Raw genomic sequence first — 18,775 nt, 5'->3', positions numbered from 1 at the left:
CTAACATACATGCCTTGAGATGTGAAAAAAACAGTAAGAGACACTTTCATTGTTGCCATCGTTAAAGCCCAGTCACTGGAGAATAGCACAAATCTGTATTCCGAGCTCACAGATTTCATTGCTATCTTATTTCAGATGTTACAAAATGAGGTCTACTGGCCAGACAGCAAGACCTCCAAGAAGCAAGATCAGTTACTTTCCTCGTTTTCTTCCCAGAGAAGAAAACTTTCCAAAGGAAACAGGTTTCTTTCTATATGGTGCTTTTATAAATTTCTTTTTTCAACTGGTAATTTATTTGCACAGAATTAGGAACATTTCTGAGTACAATGAAAATACATTTTCCTCTTTCATTTTTTACTTGTCATTGTTATTTGTGGGGCTACAAAGTTATCAAGGCTGAAATAAATTTTTTTTTAATTTTAAAGGAAGCAAGTAAGAGTGAATTCTTGAGTAAGCAAATAAGTAAACCTTATTTTAGAGTTATTTTAGTGTCAAACTACGTTAATGGTACTAGAAATGACAAATACTGGATACTACCAACAAAAGTTAGAAGTAATATTTAAATTGCCTTCTCATTTAAAAAAATCTAGAGGCAAAATAAGCTGATAGTTTTTAAAATATTTATATGTAGAGTTAAAAATCAAATATATTCTTCCTTGCTCTTTCTTATCCTCAAATATTTTTCATTGATTCCTGATTAATTCAGTTTCACTGATTCACTTATCCATTTATGTATTCATTTTGCTTTCATCACTTCCACATTGTTATCTCCACATCAGACTTTTCCCTTGAGTTCTAGGTCTAAATACTCACCTACCTATTCAATAGCTTCACAGATATCTTATAGGCACTTCAGATTCAACATGCCTCAGAATAAATTTCACCCACAATTTCTCCCCTCAAAAACCCAAAACTAAACAAGCCAAAAAACCATGCTCCTTTTCAGTATTTCCTGAGTATAACAACCCATGATCTAGCTGCACAAGTCAGAAGCATGGAAGGTGTCTTGGTAATGACTTTCCCTGAAAGCTTCCCTTCCCTGTCTCTACTCTTCCCTCCAGCCAGCATAACCTGCATGAAACATAAATCTGATCTCTCCTAAGCAAAACCCTATAGTGGCTTCCATTACTCTCACGGTTAGCAGCAACTCCTGCTCCGGGCCCACCTCACAGGGTCTGGTCCCTGCCACCTCTCTGGTTGCATCTTAAGTTGGTATTTAACCTAGCCATAATATGATTGTCTTTCACTGTCCTGGAAGCCCATTCTCCTTCCCACCTCCAAGCCACTCTCTTTCCCTGTTGACTGTTTGCTCTCCTCTCTTCCATCTTTCCTTGGTTACCTCTTAACTTTCAGTTCAAGAGTCACTTCTTCAGAGATGCCTTCCATGGCCTCATCATGGGGTCATATCCCACTTCTAAACAGTTTCTTATATGAATGACATATGGTTAAGTCCTGCCTTGGGTTTTAAAAGATCTCAAACAGCAAATATAATTATTTTAATTTTATTCCTTCACTAATTTATGTAAGTAAATAGAAGCCTAACTTTAAAGAGGCATAATGGGAATTTTAAAAATGAAGGGAGACATATTACTCACTGGGAATTAAAGTTTCTGAAGTGGTAAGGAACTAAGTACCCCGGCACTTTTCTAGCCATCCATTCACATTCTCTCGTTATTCACGTGATGAATGGACAGAGGGCAGGTGAGGGAGAAAGAGGCTAAATGAAGTATGTGCCTGCCAAGCACTTTAATGCATAATAACACATCTGATATTTACTGCCAATTATTTCAAACTACATGTTAAAAATTAATACTTTTCAGCATGTTATAAATTACTGCCACTTTCTTAAGCCCTGATCACTGCCTGTAATAGAACAGGGTCAATATAACAAGTAACTACTGTTAGATGAAAAATGGATTGAAACACGGTAGTATTCACCTTCTGTGACTCTTGGAGGATGACAGTATTCTGAGAACAGAACTGATATTGTCTCACTAAAACTCTGGAATGATCACATTCACATGATTCAAAAAATGCTCTAAGCATCCTAAAACCTTCATTTTAACCTGTGACAGAAAAGGAGTTTTGGTCTGTTTGTATACCGCATACTGGTCTGCATTAGACATAATTACCTCTTCATTTATGCTACATAAAGAAATGAACCAGTGAAAAATGAAAATACACAATTAATATTTAAGGGTGAAGCAATTTAGGATTACTTTCCTAGTAGTCATCTAATGGCATCCAACTAGAACTCTGGATAGCAGATAAGAGATCTATTTCATTTACTCATTAATTTATCCATTTACTCATTCATTCATACATCAGATATTTATCACATCCTTACTATAAAAAGTACTCAATGAAAAATGTTCACAGAAAATTTGCACTATTTCCTTACCCCCAAAAGCAAATCAAACTGTGCACTAAAAATGTTCAGCATTAAAAGGTCAAATGGAGAACACAAAAGCATCAAGTGGTTTCTTTTCTATAATAAAAATACCTATTCATAAGGAGTATAATTAAGTGTACCAGACCATTAACTACTGTTTCTAAGCTATTTTATAAAAATTTAATGTTATCAAAATAGAAGTCATTTTATCTCACAGTCCAAATCCTTACATTAGAAGAAAATGGCCTTTTGAGTATTAAACAAAACAGCAAGTGAATGACATCGTCTCTTATGTGGCACTTTAGTTCTACAGATCACATTCTCCGAGAATCAGACATGAATCACTGGCATTATTAACCAGCAACATTACTGAGTTATTAGGTTAGGCAAATAATAATTTTCATCTACAAATCATAAAACCAGAGATCCTGGGGAAAAATACGACCCTGTATAAATAATGCATATATAATTTTACTTATGCATAATTTGGCATGCATTATTTTACTTATCTCTTTAAAATCAGTGGGTCTGTGACCTAGGATACTATGTGCAAGGTAGCCTTCTTAAAGATCTATAACTTATTTGGAAAACATGTCTAATTTAAGTGCAAAAACCTGCAGATAAGATCTTGAGGTCACTTGCTTGTATTTTCTTCCATTACAAGAATGACGGCATTAGTGAGGGAAAGCCTGACTGCCAGTGGGAGGGGCGCTCGGTCCGCTGTTGGATTTGTCACCATCATTAGCATGTTTCTTGGCATTTCGGAGGCTCCCAGTAAAAAGAAAGCTACGTGTTATGCTTTTGGCTCATTACAGTTTGAAGGAGTCATGTTAGAATTATTAGAATTCCGGAAAATATAAAACATTGGAGAGTATCTTAGAGCTACCTGAATTTATGAGGAAAACAATACCAGAAGACTGTTGAAAGTCTCTGAGAATGTGAAGTCATCTTTCACTCTTTTTGCTTACGTAGGAGATCTAACATAGTAGCAAATCCTGATGGCCCTATCTGCAACATACACCCAGAACTGGCCACTTCTAGTGGTCTCCACCACTACCATCCTGGTCCAGCTCCCATAATCTCTCATTTACATCACTGCAATAGCTCTTTACCTGCTCATCTTGTTTCTGCACTTGCTCCTTGCCAGTATATTTTTTAAAGAATTCCAACTACTCTAAAACCTGGGGCAGATCAAGTCTGTCCTCAAGGGCCCCCATCTGGTGCAGACTAAAAGCAAAGTGACTTACAAGATCTTCCTGATCTGGCCATCCAATAACCATCTAACCTCATTTCCTGTCTCCCTTGTTGGCCTTCTTTGGACACATCTGGCATGCACCTATCTCAGTACCTGCCACATCCACAGCTAGGAATGTTCTTTTCACTGATATACACAGCGCTCACTCCTTTATCTCTTTTGGGTCTCCTCTCACACCCTTTATAAAACAGTGCCTGCTGCCACCTTCTCATTCCCTTTAATCCTATATTATACCTCTCTATAACATTTACCACTACGTGGAATATTTAATAATAACTTGCTTACTATTTTTAAAATTCATTTATTACCTGCTTTCTGTCACTTCTATAAGCTTTTAAGGGCAGAGTTTGTTGATTCACCACTGAAAGGGAGCAGAATTTGCCACCTCAAAATATGCCTCTTAGGGTTAGGAATTGGTTTGAGCTGATTATTTGAGCAGACACCGAAGAAGCTCTGAAGACTAACCCTTTAGTAAGAGACATTTATACTTATAAGGGAGATCTCCATTTGTAAGGATGTCTCCCTCTCTGTACCAGGAAGAGGGGAATGACTACATCTCTAGCAACTCTAATCAATGGAGGAGATACTGGACCGATCTGCATAACAACCTTACCCTTGTTCACTGTGGTTTTCCTAGTAACCTCCTGTAACTGGCCTCCCACTACCCCAATACCAGTCTTTAGCTGAAAATGATATTTAAGATAGTGGCTTGGGTCATTTGGGGGAGTTACTCTGTTTTCCTGGGTATCTCCCATGTATACAGGAGGTATACTTGCAATTAAACTTCTATTTTTCTCCAATTAATCTGTCTTTCATTACAGGAGGGTCTTAGCTGAGAGAACCTAGAAGGGTAGAGGGAAAGTCTGTATGTACCACTGCCATACATATACTTATACACACATACATGCATATGTAGATGTAAGTAAAATAAATACCAGGTCATGATAAGAACTGATAAAACAATAAACAGGGTAAAGGTAATAGGAAATGTCAAGGTGGAGGCAGAGGTCCAATGTCACACAGCTGATGTGTAGCAGAGCCAGGATTCAAACACAGAGCATTCCAGTGCCAAATCTGTGATCTTAACCACTATGCTGAAGCTGTTAAACAGCGCTGCAAATGCTAGCCTTCCAGGCTACTATAGTTGGCAAATGCAGAGGGAGACAGTCTGATTGGCATTGAGATACCTGAAAAGGGAAATATAGGAATGTAAAGGGCTTCTCATTGTGCTTCTGTATTTCATAAAATAAAAATAATATTTTAAGATAATAACTGGGCAAAAAACCCCTAGCGATTCTCAAAATTAGTGAGGTGAGTCAATACCTAGTAAATGGCTCAGGTTTGATTTCTCTAGTTCCATTTGCTGGTGGCTCTGATCCTGCCTTGGTCACCAGAGAGCAGGAAACAATTTGCAAGCAAGAAGAGTAAGCCTGCCTCTGTGTCAACCATGTTCTGATGGAGTCCTCAGAGGCCAGAATTTCTCTTTGACCAAGACTAGAAAAAGCTAGCTACGCAAGCATAACTCAGGTTTACTTGGGAACCGGAATTTAACGAACGGTTACCCAACTCCATGGTTCTGGGCTTGATCTCCCGCCTATTGTATGGATATGGTGTGAGCTGGGATTTAAGGAGACTGCATGGACCACCTGCTGCAAAAAGTCAGCCAGTCCTACCACATGCAACTGTGTGGTAATGAATCACCCCAGGAAAACATGGAGGTAAGACCTGTAAAAAATTCTCTCATCCCTACAATGAGGCTTTCTCTAAATCAGCATTTATTACATGGTTTTAAGATGTACTTTGTAAGAGAGATGTCCACATGGTTGATCATATTCACAAAAGCAGAGACATATCTAACACATAGTTTAAATATTTTGCTTAAGTTTCATAGGTTTTGTCATTCACTCAATCTAGGCTCAGATCTTCCCCTTACCAGCTCTATGGCATTGGACAAGTTACTTACTTTGGTGGCTCAATTTTTTCTACTGTAAAATAGAGACACCATCGTTACAGAAATATGAGGACTAAATAAGATAATTAATGTGCTTTCCAAATAGGAAGTACTCAATGAATGAGTGATGGCCATCTTTTAGGGAGCCTGCTTAGTACATGTCCCATCCTCTGAGAATTATCCCCTCACACACAGAAATCAGCTCCTGCAAATCTATGTAACCGTGATCCTGCCTACTCTTCCCTGTCTGGTCATGTTATTGATTAAAGGAAGGGCAGACACCTAATGTAAGCTGGGCCAATCAATTCTTTCTGCCAAGTATTTGATATTAGATCTCAAAGACTAATCAATTATCTGCAGATGTGAGGCCAGGAAGGTTATGTTGACTCAAATATCACTTGAGAGACCTTTGCAAATGGGACAGAGGAATGTAGTCTTCAGAGCCAGAGGGAAATGAAGCAGCAACATAACAAGAAGAAATAATGAAAAAGCAAGAGAGCGCTGAGGGTAAAGAAAAAGAGATGCTGCCTTGGTTCCTGACTGCTTTGCGGTTCCTAATTCCAACAGCTCCCAAAGCTGGCTGAACTTGCTGTCTTTTGAGTTCTGTGAGATAACTCTATGTTCTTATAAATTTCCTATTGCTTAAGTTCGCTTAAGCAATTTCTGTTCTTTGTAATCAAATAGTCCCTAAGAGAAAACGGTAATCTAACCATTTGTATTTGTTTAATATAAAGATCACTTTTGACATTCTGAACCAGAAATGCACTTAACGTAGTTATTTGAATAAAAGTCAGAAATAATAGAGAATGAGGTACAGGCCAGATTTCCTATCATTTCTACGTAACAGGCAAGGCAGTAACTGAACCATGAAATAGCTGTCAGGTACTCCTGCTTCCTCCTTTCCCTGCTTCTCAGTCTCCAGCATGTGCATTTTATTTACTAGACTGAGCTGAGTTCCTGAACAGTATCCTATACATGCTGCACCTTTCCCACCAGTAACCGTAAAGCAAAGCTTTTCTGTTCTCTGACCACTTACTCCAAATCCCTCATTTTTGTTTTCTAAGAAAACAGCTAGATATTCCGGTATTTTAACTCGAGCCAACATGTTCACTGATTCCAGTATGAGAAGGATTCCTTTTTCATTCCTGGAAACAGACATGTGACTTTAGGTAAAAATCACTTAATTAAAGTGAATGAAATGAGAGATGGGAAATTCTGACAGTGAATAAAGTAGCAGGATAAATAATTTTTAGAAAGGTTGTTCTTGTGATATCTTTTGGAGGATAATCACACTGTATATGCAAATACCAAATTGCACTAGGGAAACAAAAAAGGTTAAACTAGAGAAGGACCAAATATTTTTGACACATTTAAAATTATTGAGCAGTTCTCTCTGTACTGTAGCAAAATTGGTTTAGAAGCGAAAAATAAAATACAGCTTAATATATTCAAAATTGTAATCAAATGTTAGAACAAGAAAATCAGTCATAAATGCTTAGTCAACTCACTGAGATTATAGCATTTCTATGCTAATCCTGTGTTTTTAATTAACAGATAAAGCAGAAGGAGGTATCTAAACAATAGTGTATAAAAAATGAAAAAAATAAATTTTCAACCTTTAATTAAATGGGGAAGCAATAACAAAATACTGCTGCATTTCAGCAACTGTTCATTTAAAAAACAACAAAAAACACACCTTGGTATATCTTTCTAAAATTCATTTTGCAGGCTTCAGCATCCTCTTCTGTTTTTTACTCATGATCACAAAGAGTCCAGATGCTGATTACAGCCACCACACCAAATGCTATCTGGCTTTCTGCCCTGAATCTCCTAATTGGTCAGAACATGCATTTCTTATGGAAAGCAGTCCAGACCAGTGCAGTGATTCAGAGTTGGGGCTCTCGAACCAGAGTTCTGGGATCCACATCCTGGACTGGCCACTTTCTTTTCATATGATCTTGGGCAAGATACCTCCCTGATCATGCATTTCCTCATGTTAAAACAGACATAGCAATAGTACCTCCAGTTGTTTTGAGGATTCATTCATGCACTTCTAAGTGCCAGGTACTGATCCAACAGTGAACAATACAGGTAAAATTATTGCCTTTGTGGAGCTTACATTCTCAGATGTTGCATCTAAAGCACTTAATAAGCATAGTGCCTGGTACTCAGTAAGTAATAAATGTCAGCTGTTAGGATTACTAACACTCGAAGGAGACAGAATAGAACACTGGCATTGGAAGGACTGGGAATGTGTTAGAATGAAGTCTACACATCTAAGACCACTGTTAGGTAGTGTAGGCAGTAGTCCCGCCATAAATTCTCTATATGACCTTCACTTAATCTCTCTGGACCTTAATTACTTCTTCTGTAAAGTGATCTTAAGTTCCCTTCCATTATATATATGGCTCAACATGAGACAAAGAAAATATGAAGGGTTCAAAACATTAAAAAAACTTCACCTATTTTAGTTTTATCCTACCATTTAAATAATACGAACATTCACTGAGCACAAGGAAACTTCCTCAGTACACTCAAAGCTTTGGAAGAACTCAGATGCTAGGTAATCAGTTGCATTTAAAAAGTAAAGAAAAACTCTAAAGAATCACTGGAAAAAATGTAAATGATTGATTTCATCCCAAATCTTTAGCTTTATAAAATGAAATCATGAAAAACAAAAATAAGATAGAAGTGGCATCTTCCATTTATCTTAAAAAGTACATGTGCCTAAGACTTATCAGAAATCACTGGATGAAACAATCTTCTAGAACCTATTTTAGTGAAAGTAATATTGTTCCTTTCTGGGTGCTCTTAGCTTTCCTAAATTAGTTTTTCCATTGAAACATAAAAATAATCGATCCCATGCCTACACCTTTTCACAAGACTATACATTTTTCAGAGTTTTGTAAATTTTGTTCAAATTATTTTTCTTTCCCAGTTAAAAAGCCGTATCATTTTAAGTGTCTTAAAAGTACCTGAATGTATGGCTAGATATTCCTGAAGTTTAGCCAAACTAAATGGTATACACGGCTCTTGGTAAGAATAACCTTGTACATCTGGCTCAGCCCGATGTCCCTTGGACTTCCCATTTTGATAATATTGAACTCTTTGTCACTCTGTGATTAAGTTGTGCTTTCTCAGGAAAAACACTGTAACTTTGCTTTCAACTTTCCTTCAGCCACAATATTCTTTCTCTGTCTATTCAACAACACACTCATTCATCAAGTCTCAAACAGTATCCTCTGTAAAACTTTCTCTGATTACTCACCACCATAGCTCTCATACTGATAAGTCACATTAGACCCTCTTGATATTACTCCCATGGTATTTTGTACATATTATCACTTAAATTGATTACCTCTTTGCATTGTTATTTTTCTGTTACATCCATTTGAAGGCAGGGACCATACTTTTCATGTTGCTATCACCTTGGTGCAGAATAGGCTACTCTCTGTGTTTGTGAAGTACTGGAAATATTTTTCTCAATAGAGAAGCAAAACCCTTACTAAATAATAAAATATATGTGGTCTTATATACCTTCATTTGTAGAATTGTTAACCTTACTCCATAACAAAGAAACATCATTGTGGAAGAGAACCAAAAATGAAGAGGAATCAGCACAAGGTTTAAAATAGACTAAGAAATCATATCCTATGGCACCTCTCCAAAACACCTTTTCCAGTATTGACAACGACACAGAATATCATAAAATGAAGAAATGCTTCCAATACTCCCACAGATTATGGACTTTAACTCAAATATGCGGCAATCAAGAGTTTATCCTCCCTTTATTTTCTATGGACAAACAAAGAAGATGGCACTGAACCACTTTTAAAAATAAATCCAAGTAAACATAAATCTTGCAGTAGAACTCATCAGCAGTAAAACTGTAAATGCTATTACCATTTAAATCTAGTATAATGTCAAACTTCAATCCATTTACCATCAAAAATAATTAGGTTTAATAATCTTTCTACAGTGACACCTAACAATCTAATAACATACCATTGTAAGTAAACCTCCCTCCAAAGTTCATCAGTGTACTTCATGTATTCTTATAAAGTGCAAGTAGGAAAGAAAATTTCACATTCGCCTACAGAATAATTATAAAGAAAATGGAGTTGTTTACAACTCAACTGAAACACAATATATCCAGCATTCTCTAACTACAAACAGAAAAAGTTACAGTCAGAAACTCAGTGTATCAAGAGAACATTCTTGAAAGTTAAATGGAAATTACAACAAGAACATTTTCCAAAATCAGGCTATTTCTTTATGCAATTACTTGTTTCCATTTTGTAGCTGTCATACTTATTTATCAATAATGAATCACTGCTCTGTTCTTCTCATAGTAATCAAAATAATAAAACATAGCGAAAAAAAGATAATGTGTCCCCCAGAACTTAAGATATTATCCTGGGGAGATACAATTAGAAATATTTTCAAGTACTGAATTCCAGTGACCTCTAATTTAGTGAACAGGATAACATATATAAGTTCATATAAAATTTAAAGCATATTTAAATTTCTTGCTTTGATTTATGGGACACAGACTTTAGAACTGTTAGACATGCAGATATTTTGGAATGTCAAGAATTGGGCGTGGTGCCTTTCTTTATTACTTGAAAAATGAAAGGAAACTTTCAATCAAGTTTTAGATACTTTAAATTCTGAAAGACCTCAGAAATTTTTCTAATGAGGAAAAAACACTTTTCACTGTAGTGAATACTATATGTATAGTATTCATATATTTATTTTATACTTACACTATGTAAGTATAGGTACATATTTGATATTTCTTAGAAGAAAAACACATAACATGTCCTAAGTGTATCTTTAAACTATAAATCAGTTAAAACTCTACTGCAATGACTACTACTACCAAAGAAACACTTCCACAGGAAGACACAAAGAACCAGGTTCTATAGCACAATTCACTTCTACAAAAAATAAAACACAGAAAATGATTTATTTTCTCAATATTGTGTCATGTATTGGTGAAGTACCAAAATGAAAAGAAAAAAAAAAAATGAATTCATCTACAAGAGCACTTACATAAGTTTGAAGAGGAACACTCTAAGACCACTGGCTAGAGATATCAGAAAATTGATCCAGTAATCATGGTTAACAAGGGAAATGAGGATAGCAGATAGTTGAGATGGTATCAGTGAACGTGACTACAGAAAAATAATATATTGTTGCTATAATAGTTAGTAAGGACACCCTTATGAAAAAAGTACTTATGAAAATGAAGACAAAAAGAAAATATGCTATGCGACAGATGACAAATTTGAGGTTTTTGTGTTACCGCTTGTCAGCACCCTGACAGATGTGACTAACCGATCACTGGATTGTCACTGATCCTGGAATCCTTCTCAATGCACAACACAGACAGCCACTACCAATCACTGAAAGTTAGCACTGCAACCTATTTGTCAAACCTGCTCTCAGTGACATTGTTCAGAATGCTCAGTCAGGAATCTTTCCCACAGGCAAATAGGAGAGGACTGTGTCTAGTCTCCCAGGTTGTGGTCAAGCATGGGCTGACTATTAAAAATTTGTAATAGAATGAAAATTCTCAAAAAGCAAAGTGGAAAAATATTACAGCAGATAATGTTATGAACTGGTACGTGGGGTAAATTTTTAAAAGGTAACTGCCACCCACAATTAGTCTATCTATGACTTTAAACCATAATAAATACACATTATTGAAACTGTCTTATTGTCAGTTACCAATAACAGCCTTTAATTTCCGGTGCATTGTGGTTGAGTAAACTGTTGTTTCAGTGACTTGCTGCCTTTTAGTGATTGCTTTCGTTGCAAATGTATGACTGTATTTTTTTTAAGTGCCTCTATCAACAGAATTGAAACCATTCTAAATTGCAGATGGCAGTTAGCTTTCCCTAAATAAAGGGCAAAATCCTGTATTGTTACTTTTAACAAAAAAAGTTTCCTCTCATTGAAATTAGTGATAATGTAATTCTTATCCAAAATCAAATTTTTAAGTCTTTAAAAATTTCTTAGAGTGTGATTTGACTTATATTCATGAAAAGGAAACACAGTCTATATTCATACAAAGTAAAAATGGAAATACAGTGACAGTGGTTTAGTTTTAGTTATCTTAATTTCCAGAAAAATAGTATCCCTATTGAAATGTATTTTAAAACACATGCAGTCATTGAACTATATCTGAAATATAAGTCATAATTCTAGTTTCACAATAAAACTGAATACTAAACAAAATATTCTGGGAAAATTAAGTCAAAAATATTCATTGAAATCAAATAAATGTATATTTCAGGTGAAAATAACTTTGTTCTGCTGCAATTCTACATTACACAACTTCACCAAAATGTTAAGTCAAAGGCTAATAATGAAACACATTAGAGGAAAATACACCTCAGTAACCAACCAGCTTAGATAAAGCCCACAATTGTTCGGTCTAACAATGAACCCTGCTTCACATTAAACAGTATACGGTGCTGTTTCCAGCAAAAAACTTTATCAATCCCCGACTTCATTTTGCTTATATACACTTAGCCATATTTAGGATCTGACATAAATTCTGCAAGAAAGCTTAAGGTGTACTGACATTTAGCAATAAAGGACACTCAGCTAAAAGCAACTAAAACCACCATCTATAAAACATTAAGACCAAGTTGCTGGTCTTAATATTATTAGAGAAAGTTTTCTAACATCTCTTTGAAATAACTAGTATGCTAAAATCTTTTACCCTTAGCCAAATTCACTGTCATGAATTGTTTTACTGTTACACTTTGCTATGACCTTGTAAGTAGTTTCTTTGAAAAATGAGAATAGGTAACACACAAATCAATCTTTTCTGGCTCTAAGATTGTAGCTGCGTATGTGACTAACGTGTGGTACATCTTATCACCATGCTATTCATGATTATACTAAAACAAATGTTAATTAGTAAGCGAGTCATTGTCTAATGAGATGTACTTACCTCAGGTAAGACAAAAAACAAGTGTTTCTGTCGACTATGGAAACAGCTATCAAAGAATGCTTTCACACAAAATATGAAAAGCAACAAGGAAATACATGTTTTGTGAAAGAAATTCATTGCTGAACGATAGCACATATATCGGCTTTCTAGCATTCTATTAATAAAACTGGAAGATGTTTCAAAATGATTCTCCTTACCTGTGTATACAGTTTTTACTCTCCAGATATGCCATACCAGAAGCAGCATCCAATGAAAATTTCACTAATTGTTTGAGTTTTATTTCATCCTTCTTCTTCCTCAGAAAGGAGAGGAAATCACCTCCTAGAAGAATTGACAGATGAGACAAGATCATGATGAAAGTCATATTTGTCACCTATAGAGATACCCGACAGAAAAGCATTCCATGTTTAACCATATTTTTTGACCATTTTGTTTGAGGTGGGGATAAAAAGAAAACATGAAAAGAACAGAACTTATGAGAAAGCAGACACCACAAATTTTCCTAGATGCACTTGAAGTACTTTTTCAGTGAAAGTACTTTGTCAGTGAAAGTACTTAATACATAATAATATTCAAAGTTCTACTTTTTCCTTTGTCACAATTTCTCACCAATTTGCCTGACTAAAATTTTCTAGGAAATTTTATTGTCTCTAATGCCAAATTTAAAATTACAGTTATTATAAGTGGAACAAAAAAGTAGATCATATTGAATTACTCATCAGAATAAGTGATTGTTTAAAAAGTTGAGATTAACAACACCATCACTGACAGTAGAGTCAGACAGAAAAAAAAAAAAAAGCTATGATTTTGATGAGACTTAGTGCTGAGCCAGATTACATCAGACAGGTTCCAGTGACGTCCTAGAGAAACTCATTAAACCAGTACAGTCCAAAAGAAATATAATGCAAGCCACGTAGTAATTTTAAATATACCATTAGCCACATTTAAAAAAGTGACAACAACAAAAGAGTGAATCTGATTTTATTAAGTTTTTTCTTTAGCCCAATATACCCCAAATATTATTATAACAACAGGCATCATTATAAAAATTATGGTAGAGATATTTTACGTTTTATCATCCTACATCTTTAAAACTAGAAGGTGCATTTTACATTTATGGGACATCTCAATTTAGATGTGAATTTTCATTTGAAAAATTTGATCTGCATTTAGATTTCATCAAATTTACAGCTGGAAAAGGTAGATTCATATACCTAGTTTGTTCCAAACATACTTAAACTTTCCCAATAACTGAATCATGTATCAACTTTTAAATTTAGATCAATTAAAATTAAATCAAATTTGATATTCAGTGTTTTAGAAGCACTAACCACATTTCAAAAGCTAAACAGCTCAGCAGCCCCATGTGGCCAGCAATGACCACATTATATAGTGCAGCCTTTAAGCTAAATGTCCACTGACAGATGACTGGATAAAGAAGCTGTGGTGTATATATCCACAATGGAATACTACTCAGCCATAAAAATATATGAAATAAGGCCATTTGCAGTAATACGGATGGATTTGGAGACTGTCATTCTAAGTAACCCAGAGAAAGAAAAAGACCATGTGATATTACTCATACGTGGAATCTAAAAAAAAAAAAAAAATGACACAAGTGAACTTATTTATAAAGTAGAGATAGACTCACAGACATAGAAAACAAATTTATGGTTACCAGGGGGGAGAGGGGAGGGTAGAAGGATAAATTGGGAGTTTGGGATTTACAGATACTAATTACTACATATGAAATAGACAACAAGGTTCTAGTGTATCGTACAGGGAACTATATTCAATATTTTGTACTAACCTATAATAAAAAATAATATGAAAAGGAATTTATATATGTATATATATTATACACCAGAAGTTGACACAATAAACTGAAGTTGAAAACTGACTATACTTCAATTAAAAAAAAATAGTGTAGCCTTAAACTACACGTTCATTAACAACATAGCATTAAAGGCAATGGCTTGATTATTTTTCCTTGTTAATGTATAATGCAGTTCATTATTAAACAAAACAAAACCAAGTTAAAGTATATATTAGAATGAATGTTCTCTAAAAACAGTCATTCCTACTTTCCTCTTTCTATTAGGCCCTCAGACATTAAGCCAGAACTCTGAGAGAGGGATTAGCATTTTAATTGTCGTTTCCTGATCTTTATTATCCTCTTCACCAGGGATCTAGGCCTTAAATACAACTACTCTAGAGGTGGAGACTTAATGGCTTTTTCTTTAATGAGAGTATCTAGAAAATAAATACCTGCCTAACTCTCCTTACAATGTTCTCTTTTTCTAATTTCCTCTTCTATTCACAAACCAAGTATTACACAAATTTAGGTGGACTATTTACAAACTCAATAAGCTATATGCTTTAAAAAAATCTTAATGGTGTCAGATAATTTTTTTTTGTTCTTTTAAAAAGAATACACATGTATTACTATGAAGACTACTAAAATAGCCTCTATCAATTTTGACTTAATTTTCTGAACTGAAACACGTAACTGTAACAGTAAATAGCAAAATTAACTACTAATTTCTCAACTTTTATACGCACCAAAAATGGACTTGAAATCAATATTCAGTTCATTACCTGGACCAATATTCACATGTATTAATTATTTTGTTAGATATATGTTGGTCTATTTTATAAAAAGTGCACCCTCTTGGTCTTGAAACCACATTAGCATTTTATTTAAACTATGTAATGACTTTTTTTTTTTTTTTCAATTTTTGGCAGAGGGAGGTAATCAGGTTTACTTATTTATTTTTAGAGGAGGTGCTGGTTATTGAACCCAGGAGCTCGTGCATGCTAAGCATGCATTCTGCCGCTTGAGCTACAATACACCCCTCCCCACTGGAATGACTTTCAAATGAAAACAATCTTTTGTGGAATTTGATTTAAAGCATCATCTGACATACCCTCAGTGTTCTGTGGAATCCTAATATAATTTCTTTCCAAAATTAGCTCACATTCACCACTTTTCCTTCTGCTTCCTGCTCTTTTTAAATTTAGTCCTTCATATAGTCTTTCTGGCACCCCAACCCCCAGCCCAGACTGTACATCCTGTAAAGAGAGTTGTGCTTCTGTTGTTCAGCATTGATAATTTCAGCACCTACTACAGAATGTCTAGCATGCAATACCTCAGTAAACATTTCTTGAATGAATGAATGAGCAATGTATAAATATCTCCTTGTTCTTGCAGATTATAAACTACCCATGAAGACAAGCTACCTATGAAATTTTTTATTAATTTTAAACATTTCTTCCTAAGCCCCTCTTCAATGGTTAGAACTATGCTTTTCAAGCACTTGTTAAATGCTAAAATAATGTTTAGGAAAGGATGACATTACATTTCTTATCAAAGGCATCTACTGAATGCCATAAAATTCTTCATATTCCGACAACAAAACTTAGTTTAAGACTGAGCTCATCTTGATAGATGCTTCTGTAACACTACTTCAAACTGCATCATTAAAAAAAATAATAGTTTGCAGAGGAGCAATCCTCAGTAGATAAGACTATAAACCAACAAATGCATACTATATTAATAGACAAAGAAAAGACAACACTTAGACTGCATTAAAAATTGCCTGAAAAAAATGATGCCAAGTCAATAAAAGTACTAGGAAGGTAGAGTTAGATATAGCTATTTGCAAATACTGTGACACAAAGATACAGACGAAGGTGTATCTGATTGTCTCTTAGCTAATCCAACAATATTTCTGCCTTAGAGAAATTTCCTGCTTAAAATCATTAAATCATTAAAGTAAATTTATTTTTTTTCCCCAATTTTTAGTTATTCATGCCACAGACCCAGTGATCTTAAGTAAAGGAGCAGAGCTGCACCATCCCAAAGCCCTCGTCAGCTTCTTGCAGAACACTGTACAGAAGAAAGACCTCCAGTAGAAATTTAAATGATTATGATTCAGTACTGAAAGCCGAAGCCTTGGGCAAGTGCACGCATTAAGAACTCTGAAGCAAAAAGTAAACTCTCCAAAGGACAGATTATGAGACACCAAGAAAACAACTCGGACTGGGCCAGAAATATTCCTTTAGGCACTCTACTTGATTAATACCACTACATGAAGAACTGGAGACCACATCAGATGATATAACCCTTAGTATTCACTGTGAAGTTACTGTAGAGGATAGCATCTGTTCCTTTGAACTCATCCTTTTGTCATTTTCATTACGTGCCAAGTTAAAGAACCTCTCTTAGAACGTGTGATATATACAATAATCATATTTGCAGCACACATGTATTTATGTGTATACGTGTTGGTATCCGTCCGTGTGTGTGTGCACATAGCCTAGAGGATCTCACCTGACCATTGTGGTAAGGATCTTGGTATTCAAAAATGGGCAGAACAAGACAGCAATTCCCCTTTCATAATTCTCTCTTAACAAGGCTTATTTCTGTATAGGTATACTGCACATTAAACCAAGATAAAGTGGATTATTTTCTAGAATTCTTCACCAATGATGAATTTCTCAGACAATTCTTAGCATGTTTTTATAGCCAACTTTTGGTTTACGACGGAAACAGTATGACATGGTGAAAAGCATGGACACTGAAGTTACACTGATCTATGTCTGATTATCTGTGTAACCTTTGGTAAGCTGTTCAATCTCTCTAAACTTCTTTAAAATATAAGGATTTATTTCATTTATTTCTCAAGATGGTTTTGAAGACTAAAAGGTATCTAAAGCACTAAGCATATGCCTTGCACATGGTACACACAAGAAATACTAGTACAACTTATTATTTTTATTATTGAAGTTACTTTGCATATAAAATGAGGAAGAGCTACAGCCGGGACTAGTTGTTTGTTGCATGTCAATTTTCCCTCATTCCCCTCAATTTCCTTTAGAAGACTGTCCTTCTCCCATTTTGAAAGGTATTAACCTGACTTCAACAGTAAGGGGGTGAGGGGTTCTAGATTTGCTTAACCCAGTCAATGAAGCCCATTCCCCACTGACTGGCTCAGGGACAGGCACAGTGTTTAATTCAGCCCACTGACATACAAGGAAACTTTTTTTTTTTTTTTGAGAGCAGTAATAGAAAGGCAGCATTCTCTGCAAGTGGAAGTGTAAAGGACAGCACGTGGTGCCACAAAGACTGGCAGCCTTGGGATGAAGCTATCACCCCAAAAAGCAGGAAAAGTGAAGGAAAGAGAATAGTTTTTGGTGACATGTTTGAACTACTGGATCAAACACTGTCTAAAGAATGACTTCCCTCTAGATTTTTCTATTAAGTGAACGAATAAAATCCCTATAAATTTTTCATATATCTCCCATACTAGCAACTCAAAGATTCCTTATGGCTAAAACAATATTTACATCAGATTTTGAGGATTTAAAAAAAAAAAAATATATATATATATATTCAATGCCTGGAACAAGTAGGAAATAATAAGCAGAAGTGCTTTATTTTGTTTGCAGCCAACTTCTAGTGAGAGGAGAGAAGGCTGTTTTAATCTCAACAGCTCTTTCTCAAAGATTTCTTACTCCATGCTGTGGAAATCTGATCCTACCTGTTCTTTCAGTATTAATGGGACTCTGAGGAACTGATCATATTAAACCAACTCAGAGGTTATTATGTAAACAAGAATACTAATTTATCAATTTGTCATTAGAGAAAAGGGATCATCAGGGCCATACCACTAACAATTTTCTGTCATTGAATCATGTAGATATCTTAATTTATCTTCAAACAACTTCAAAGGTTATCAGATTAAGAGGTATCAATCCCTGGTGATATACAAAATGTATAATTCATTACCCTTGTATTTTAGGGTATCAATTTGTTCCTGAGAAGTTTGGTTCAGTTGTATTCACTTACACATTTAAAACAGGATCATAATCAAAGCAACTATTAAATTACAGCAGCTATTATGGGGGCTCCATTTATGTCATTTTCAGAGTTCTCATTAAAAAATGTTTTTTGCTCTTTTTTCTCTCTTTAATGAGAGTTGTGGCTGTTAACCAGCCCATCAGAAATAAGGGGAGATGAAGGGAAGAGCTCAAGAGGTAGAGTGCATGCTTAGCATGCACAAGGTCCTGGGTTCAATCCACAGTACCTCCTCTAAAAGTAAACAAACCTAATTACCTCCTTGCTCCCTTCACCACCAAAATTAAAAAAAAAAAACAAACAATAATAAATAAGGAGAAAAGATCTATATGATAATTAACAATGAATGC

The 18,775-nt window shown here is 35.1% G+C and overlaps 1 protein-coding gene and 1 long non-coding RNA gene across 10 annotated transcripts in view; one reads left to right on the top strand and one right to left on the bottom strand.

Annotated features, from left to right (window-relative positions):
- FER (FER tyrosine kinase) overlaps window positions 1–18,775 on the bottom strand; it is a 367,832-nt gene that overhangs the window by 79,480 nt on the left and 269,577 nt on the right. For all 9 annotated transcript variants that reach the window (XM_032476468.1, XM_032476472.1, XM_032476473.1 and 6 more), the window contains one exon: window positions 12,763–12,886. In XM_032476468.1, coding sequence (XP_032332359.1) covers window positions 12,763–12,886 — 124 coding nt within the window. The remainder of the gene's footprint in view (window positions 1–12,762; window positions 12,887–18,775) is intronic.
- On the top strand, window positions 796–18,600 carry LOC116662651. The gene is made up of 3 exons (XR_004318630.1): window positions 796–1,526; window positions 15,370–15,375; window positions 18,590–18,600. It is a non-coding gene; the product is annotated as an uncharacterized LOC116662651 (long non-coding RNA).

Source organism: Camelus ferus, chromosome 3, assembly GCF_009834535.1.
Source record: "Camelus ferus isolate YT-003-E chromosome 3, BCGSAC_Cfer_1.0, whole genome shotgun sequence".
Classification (NCBI taxonomy): domain Eukaryota; kingdom Metazoa; phylum Chordata; class Mammalia; order Artiodactyla; family Camelidae; genus Camelus; species Camelus ferus.
Note: the sequence above shows the minus strand (reverse complement) of the source record. Positions and strands in the feature narration are given on the sequence as shown.